Source organism: Eupeodes corollae, chromosome 1, assembly GCF_945859685.1.
Source record: "Eupeodes corollae chromosome 1, idEupCoro1.1, whole genome shotgun sequence".
Taxonomy (NCBI): domain Eukaryota; kingdom Metazoa; phylum Arthropoda; class Insecta; order Diptera; family Syrphidae; genus Eupeodes; species Eupeodes corollae.
In genome coordinates this window covers 244,225,084-244,233,353 of record NC_079147.1, presented here as the reverse complement: position 1 = coordinate 244,233,353, position 8,270 = coordinate 244,225,084, and the positions used below count along the sequence as shown (strand labels likewise).

The window sequence follows — 8,270 nt, the reverse complement described above, 5'->3', positions numbered from 1 at the left end:
AGAGAAAGAGCTTCCTTTCTAATTATTCGATTATTATGTAACTGGAGAAATATCGATTGTACTTCTCGAAAATGTCTGCTTCTAACTGTCAAGTGGTCAATGATTAAGTGAAGACTGAAGTGTACTTTTATTGAGTTGTCATAAAAGATAACATAATACAAATGTATGATTATAAGTATGTTTATATAATGTAGGTTTAGGCAGGGGTGTCGAACCTATATGACATCTTCCCTTTTATAGAATTTAAAGTTAATATTTAATTCAGCAAAACTATTTAAATTCAATATGATATAAACATTAGTAAGTGATTTTATAGTTAAGGAAATTCAAAAAAAGTAAATTAATAATGTTATGAAATGCTTTGTAATAAAAATTATTTAAAGCTTGTAGATGTGTAGCGATCGGGTTGTCTTAAGACACGTCCGTATCTTGTCGTCTTAGCTGGGGAATTGGTTGAATCTGGTGATTTGTTTATTTGTGTTGATGTAGTCGGATCTGGCGTGTTTGGTATTTTGCTACGGTTGTTGGTGTGTTTCAAAGAGTCTGAATTTGAAGGTGGTATATTTGCTGTTACTGACTTTGGTGCCTGGATGATCGATTTAGTAGGCTGAATGTGGATTTTGTTTCGTCGTAGAAGTTTGCCATCATCTGTTCGTATTACAAGCGACCTTGGTCCATGTTTTGGTGACTCTTCGACGACTCCAGTTATCCAATCTCGATGGTTTCGTTGGATACGTACCCTATCTCCAGCGTGAAAGGGTTTTGATGGAGTTGCGCTGTTGTCGTAGTTTGATTTGTAGTTTTGTCGCATTTTGGTGATGTTTTCGTGTACGTCCGGTATAATCTTTGGCTTAAGTAGTTCAGGGGAAACTGGTAAAGTTGTTCTTGTGAGTCTGCTCATGAGTCGTTGGTTTGGTGATTGCAGAACCTCATTTCGTGGTGAATTTCGATAATTCAGGAGCGCAATATAAGGATCTGATTGGTCTTTGAAGCATTTTTTTAGCATTGACTTCGCTGTCTGCACGTATCGTTCGGCCAGTCCGTTGGATCGGGGATAGTAGGGACTTGATGTTTGGTGTTGGATGTCCCAATCTTTAGCAAAGTTAGCGAATTCTCTTGAAGCGAATTGTGGCCCGTTGTCTGATTCCAGGACCGATGGGATGCCATGGGTTGCAAAACAGACCTTCAGAGCCTTAATAACCTCAGTTGATGTTGTTTGTTTGAGTTCTGTGTAGTCGAAAAAACCGGAGTAGCTATCTGCAATTAATAAAAATTCATTATTATGGAAATGAAAAATATCGATTGCTACTATTTCCCATGGGAGAGTGGGAATGGTTTTTATAATTAGTGGTTCCTTGGGTTTAGATGGCTGGTAGGATTGACATATGCTGCACCGCTCTACAAAATTTTTGATGTCGCTGTGCATTCCCAACCAAAAAACTGTTGCTCGTGCACGATGTAGGCATCTTTGTATTCCGAAATGGCCTTTGTGAATTAGTGTGAGGGTTTCAAGTTGGAGTGTTTTAGGAATAACAATTTTAGCAGCTTTGTAAATGATTTCGTCTTCATAGGTTAACTCTTCCCGGAAATTCCAATAATTTCTTATCAGGGGTGGTAGGTCGGTGATTTTTTCCGGCCAACCCTGTAATATAAATTTTTTAATAAGTAGAAGTTCATTGTCGTTTGATATTTCTAATTTTAATTTTTCTTTTGTAATTAAGGTAAGTTCTGTTAAAGCATGTATTTGTATGTTGTCGTCTGGCGTTTTATTAATTTCATTGTTGCAGTTTCTGCTGAGTGTATCGGCAAGTTTTATCTCGGTCCCTTTTCGGTAAATTACTTTTGGTGCGTACGGAAGCACGTAAAGGAGTATTTTTTGAAGCCGTGGTGAAGCTGAGCACAGTGGTTTTTTGAAGATCGTTTCCAACGGCTTATGGTCGGTCTCGATGGTAAGATTTTGTCCGTATACATACTCGTGGAACTTTTCGCAAGCAAAACGTATCGCTGTGGCCTCCTTTTCAATCTGAGCATAGCCTTTTTGAGTGTTCGTTAGCGCTCGGGAAGCGCAGGCTATCGGTTGATCGTTTTGAAGGAGGGCTGCTCCAAGGCTGTGTTGGCTAGCGTCCACTTGCAGCTTCACGTCAAGTTTGGAATCGTAATATCGGAGCAATGGAGTTGAAGAAAATGATTTTTTGAGAGCTTCAAATGACTCTTGTTGATTTTTAGACCAGAACCATGAAACTTCCTTTTTTAGAAGTTCTCGTAACGGATGGGTGATTTCAGATAAATTTGTGATGAATTTCGAAAGATATGTAGCCATACCTAGAATTCTTTGGAGTTCAGTTTTATTTGTCGGTACCTTTAGTTGCTCTATGGCGATCGTTTTTTCAGGATCAGCACGAACACCTGTTGACGTTAGTATATGGCCAAGATATTTTATTTTAGTAGCGTCAAAAACGCATTTATCCCTATTGAGTTTTAGGCCAGCATTAGAAAGTACTTTGATGACTTTACCTGTGAGTTGCTGCAGTTCCTCTTGAGTTTTCGCATGGATCAATATGTCATCAATAGCGACATCAGTGTTTTGGCATCCTTCGAGAATTGTTTGCATGTAGCTCTGGTAGACTTCTGGTGCGCACGCAAGTCCAAACGGTATTCGTGTAAATGAAAATAGTCCCCAAGGAGTTGACATCGTGAGGTATTGCTGTGTTCTCTTTGATACCTCGATTTGCCAAAAGCCCCTCGTACAATCTAATAGTGTAAAGAACTTAGATCCTTTAATATTTGCAGTTATTTGTTCAATGGTTAGTAAAGGATGATAACGCCTACGTATATTTTTATTAACGTCTGTGGGATCGATACATACCCTAATTTTGTCCTTCTTTCTTACCACTACCATCGGTGAAACTGCAGGGGGAAATCCGTCCGTTTTGATTAGAACACCGAGTCTGAGCATATTGTCAATTTCTTTTTTGACATCATCTCGAATGGAATGAGGAATTTTTCTTGGCGCATAATGTTCAAACTTTGGATTGTCGATTAGGTCAATATCATAGACAAAATCTTTGACCTTTCCAAGTCCTTGGAAAATCTCGTTATCCAAGTTTATTTCTTGCACACGCAGCACTAGAGAACACTTTTCACAGTCATCTTTGCCTAATATTGGCTCAAAATCTGGAAAATCTTTCACAATCAAGAACTTTATTTTTCGATTTTTATTGCGCACAACACAATCTAGGGTTAGTTCACCGCGCACGTCGATTTCTGTTCCACCGAAAGCTATAATCTTTTGTTTTGTTGGTTTTATTTTTTGTAAATTTGATTTCTTTATCAGACTGACTGGAAGCACGTTGCACTGCGCGGCGGTGTCGAGTTTAACTTTGATTGTTTTTTCCTCGATTTTTATTTCTTCGTACCAATTTTTTGTCTCATCCTTATTTGTTTCTGATTTTGTGAGAGCTAGAACGAACAAACCGCTTGAATCGTCACTAGTATTGTCACTTTCGCTAACAGGTTGTGTGCCTTCTTGTAGGGTGTATACTTTTTTCTTCTTATCGAATTTTTTTCTTCGCTGAAAGCATAGATCGGTAAAATGGCCAGTTCTTTTACAGTGTTGGCATTTTTGTTTGTAAGCTGGGCATTCATTTTTTTCATGCTCTGTCCCACAATTTCTGCATGTGTAGGTGAATGAAGATTTGGCTTTTGGTGATTTTTTGTAATAATGTGGGTTATATTTTTTTATTGCATCAACTGCTGCTGTTTCGGGCTTATGTAAATCGCGCAATTGCTGGGAAGCTATCTCGCTTGCTCTGCATACCTTTATAGCCTGATCTAGTTTGATGTCATCTTCTGCTAATAATTTTTCACGCAGACTATCATTTCTTATACCCGTTACTATTTTGTCCCGCAATAATGAGTCTTCAAGATTTTCAAATGCACATTTTTTTGATTGATTTTTAATTTTTGTTAAGAATTCTTCGAAACTTTCTCCTTCGCGTTGAGTTAGAGTATTAAAGGTGTACCTTTCAAATGTTAAGCTTACCCTAGGAGAAAAATACTCGTTAAACTTATTAATTATGGAAGATACTTTATCAGTCTCGGCTTCTGTGAAGGAAAAAGAATTATAGATGTTTGCTGCATCTGCTCCTATACATGACATAAATGTTGCCACTTGGATTTCCTCTGGTTTTTTGTTTAGTTGTGCAGCTATCTCGAACCATTTATAAAGCTGGATCCAATTTTTCCATGCCGATGAAAGGTTTCCACCGGTTATTTGGAGTGGCTTTGGTGGCTTCACGTAATTAGCTGCACTCAGAGTTTCAGATTGTGGATCATCTTTAGGAGGCATTCTTAATATATTTATTTTTAATTTATTTATTGTTAACGATTTTTTTTTTTTTTTTTTTTTTTTTTCGTATTAACAATTGATGCGGAACTTAATATAAACTTTTCTATTAATATAAAAGTTTAAGCCACTTCTGACACCATGTCAAGTGGTCAATGATTAAGTGAAGACTGAAGTGTACTTTTATTGAGTTGTCATAAAAGATAACATAATACAAATGTATGATTATAAGTATGTTTATATAATGTAGGTTTAGGCAGGGGTGTCGAACCTATATGACACTAACCTTATGACCGGCAGTGTACACGTGGCACGCTAACAACGACACAAACGATATTTTCGAAGAAAATTTTCTTGACCAGACCGTGTTATTTCTTGACGAACTGATGAAAATTGACATCTTTACACTTAAAATTAACATAAACTAGTATTTTAAACTTATCGCTGTCATATATTTTAATGTCAAATTTCTTATTAAAATTTTTTACGTCAAAAGAGAACTTCACAAAATATAGAGACTCTTAAATTTGCAGTAAACTCGAAGCTATGAAATGGCAATCTCAAGGCAACCCAGCCTGAGATCCAATTAGCGGTGTAGTGCGCCGCCGTTTTGATATAAACTCGAAAAATTGACAATATCAAAATACTAACGCTTTTCCAAAACTATAAGTTGAAGTTAGTAAACGAATAAAAACAGAAAAGATGTTTGTTTTATATTGTGCGCGTGGGGTTATAAATACCCTTTTAATATGATTAAACACAACAATTAAGAAGGGAGGATAAGATTAGAAAAGAGAAGCCGATAAACATTGGTTTTAAATGTCTGCATATTGTTATGAGTGGAAAATATTGAGCCTGGTAAAGCATTCCACATTCTTGTAGTGCGTCTAAAGAAAGAATTCCTGTACTTAACAGTACTTCCGAAATTGGTCTTAAAGATAGGCATTCCTAGCAGTATGGGTATTATGGTATTGTTTATAAAATAACGACTAAACAATGACCTTGAGACCTTGCGGTGGTGTCCAAGAGAAGCAAATTACTCGGTAAGAGAACGTTCTCCTATCATTTTAAGAGCTCTTTTTTCAATTTAATCCAGAAGGCTCAAGTACGTTATTGGGCATCAGCCTAAATATGAGAATTATACTCAGTTTTGGACGAATAAAAGCTTTGTAAATTATAGCCGGTTAGAAGGTATAGAAAAACTTCTTGCATTGTCGGAAAAAACCTAAACACTTAGTAGCATTTTCGGCGATGTCAAAGTGGTTTGTAGTATACATACCTAGGATTGATGGTTGTTCTGTCTTCTCGATTCAAGTACCACTCATAGAAAGTGGCATTGGGAGAAAGCTACGCTTTTGTGACAGTAGATAGCATTGAGTTTTCGAATCATTAAATTCTACACGGTTTTTGTTTTAACATTAGATAATACTGTTAATATCAGAATTTAAGGAGCTTATCATACGGTCCCTTGGTAGTCCATGTGGTTCCTCGAATGCAACTCTCGGAATTGCAATAAAAGAACCAACTTTTTATTCTTATAAATAAACAAAACTTTATTTTACAACTTAATTTATGTAGGAGTTGTTTGTCGCTCCAGCACAAATGGACGGTCTCTTGTTGCTATAGCCTACTCGGGTAAAAAGCACGATCAAAAAGGGACGAGAGAAAAGCGGAAATGCAAGATGTCTGCATTCCGTGTTTCTATATCGTTTTCTTAGATTTGAGCTTTAGATTTTGCTAGATAACATTTTAACGTTGAGCTTTAAGTATGAATGCTTATTTAAGGTGTGTGCGCATCCACTACAGTCCACATCTGAAGAAAATGACAAACGAATATGAAGAGCTGAGAGGACTGTCATCATCGAAACAATTTAGTGAGTTAGAAGTTTCAGACAAAAGATCATTTATAAAAATGAGGAAGAGCGTCGGAGACAAAACGGAGCCCTGGGGCACACCAGTGTTTATTTTGTGAATATCCGATTTGAACCCGTCCAACACTACTAGAATTAAACGGTCCGAAAGGTAATTTTTAGCCCAACGAAGAAGAGATTCATCGATACCGAAAGCACGCATTTTCGATAAGAGAGCAAGATGCCAGACTTTATCAAATGCCTTTGAAATATCAAGTGTAATAATTTTACTTTCTCCAAAACGATGTAAAGTTTTGTTCTGTGAGATCACCAGTGGACATATTGCTACGAAAGCCATACTGCCGGCTATTAAGAAGCTTCCGTTCTTCAAGATATTTCTCAAGTTGAAAATTGATCAGAAGAAGAAAAAGGGACGTTAGCGCAATTGGATAATAGATAGACGGGATAGACCTTTTTTAGGGACAGGCTGGACAAATGCAGTTTTATTTTACTCGGAAAGAAATCAGTTGAATAAGACAGATGGAAAAGCTTACGCAGTGGTTTTGCCGGCGTTGAAGAACACCTCTTCGGAACAATAGCGGGGATTTGTGAATGTCCCGAAATCCCGAAAAATTCTGAAAAAAAAATTTGCCAACATTTCTGTCTTGATTCTAAATTTTCGAGATTTTTAGTGTTCTGGATTTAGGTTTTTTTTTAATTTTAAATTTTCAAAACGTTGGAATTTCGTTTTCTAAACTTTGACTTCAACCAATTTTTCCTTAAAAGTGACATCGATCTTAACGAAGAAATAAAAGTATCTTAGCTCTACGAAATGTCACACAAATATTTAGCTTTTTTGTGAACTTCTATTGTCCGTAAAATATTTTCTAAACAAATCTTAAACTCGTTCATTCTTCATTTAAAATAAAATAAAACAATGAGCTACTACTACTTTTACTTACTTACCACCATATAAACTATTCACACATCATTCTAATTCTAAATACCACCAGCCCCGCCACCGCAACCGCCTCCACCGTTTTAAAATTACAAGTTCCAACAGCTCAGTAGCTGTTATAGAGCTGATGCGGCTGTTAAGAGAAGAACTTCTGAAATGTGTTTAAAATGCTTCAAGATCATCCATCCAAAAAGACACTTGAAAGCGCATTTTAAAAAAAAATCGTACATACGATGTCAACATTTGCCAACCATATATCAAAAGATTTTGTGCACCTTTTTATTGCTGCTACGTGACTCTTCGGAGCGTCGACGTCGTCGGTCGGTTATTTGCGGTACAACCTTAACTTGACTCAAATCTCTTAAAGCAGTGAAAAAGTTGCCGCATATACCTTCAACGTACCTACTTCTTTTTGCCTCTGATTTTCGCCCCTACTCCTGAGTGTAAGGGAACTTCTTCGAGTACAAATGTAGACCTCAAAATGCATTTAGTCCACCCGCCCGACGACAACCTGACAAGATAAACTGTCTTGATCGTTGGCTGTTGATGATGGAAATGCTTACACCCGCCGCCGCCGCAACTTCGTTGCTTTCGTCGTCGTCGTAGTTGTCAACTGTCAGTCGGCTGCCACTTGTGTCGCGTCTCGCCTTGAAGCTGTGTGTAAGCACACACCTATTACCATCAGTCTAGCTTTAAGACGTTTCAAGCCACAGGAGATCCCCGAAATCCGATAGGGTAGCCAGTTTTAAACATCAATTCAGCTGGCAAAGTACTAGTAATTGTGCTTGATCTCTGTGCATCATACCGTCTTCAGTCGGCAGTCGTCGTTGTCGACATTGCGTCTCTGCCGCTTCGTGCCACCGCCGCCGCATAATGTGTATGGTGAACTCTGTCCCCCTTGATGGTTGCTTATGGAACCTAGTTCAACTTATGTTCAATCCAAGAAAAAAATTAACATTCCTTGGAGTAGGAAACCCCACGCTAGCTTAGACTCCTACTTGGTATGCAAACTGCGTCTTAAGAGCTTGGCATCAATATTGATGATCTCTTTTTCTCTTTCTGTCTTTCACTTAACAAACTTGGGCGCAGACTTTTTCAAGTCTTCAAGGACAACACG

The 8,270-nt window shown here is 37.6% G+C and overlaps 1 protein-coding gene across 1 annotated transcript; it reads right to left on the bottom strand.

Moving 5' to 3' along the window:
- Positions 1-373: 373 nt before the first annotated feature.
- On the bottom strand, positions 374-4,348 carry LOC129949549 (uncharacterized). Its single transcript, XM_056061078.1, has 3 exons — positions 3,341-4,348; positions 2,515-3,286; positions 374-1,257 (listed from the first exon to the last, which is right to left on the bottom strand). The coding sequence occupies exons 1-3, from the start codon at positions 4,346-4,348 to the stop codon at positions 374-376; spliced, it is 2,664 nt and encodes an 887-aa protein (XP_055917053.1).
- Positions 4,349-8,270: the final 3,922 nt, after the last annotated feature.

Bases quoted from the DNA above. Each gene is read 5' to 3' on its own strand.
- LOC129949549 (XM_056061078.1), bottom strand. From the start codon at position 4,348: ATGCCTCCTAAAGATGATCCACAATCTGAAACTCTGAGTGCAGCTAAT. The intron at 3,287-3,340 runs GTCAGTCTGATA...ACAAAACAAAAG, and splicing joins CGCAGTGCAACGTGCTTCCA to ATTATAGCTTTCGGTGGAAC. The intron at 1,258-2,514 runs GTAAAGTCATCA...TATTAATTGCAG, and splicing joins GGAACTGCAGCAACTCACAG to ATAGCTACTCCGGTTTTTTC.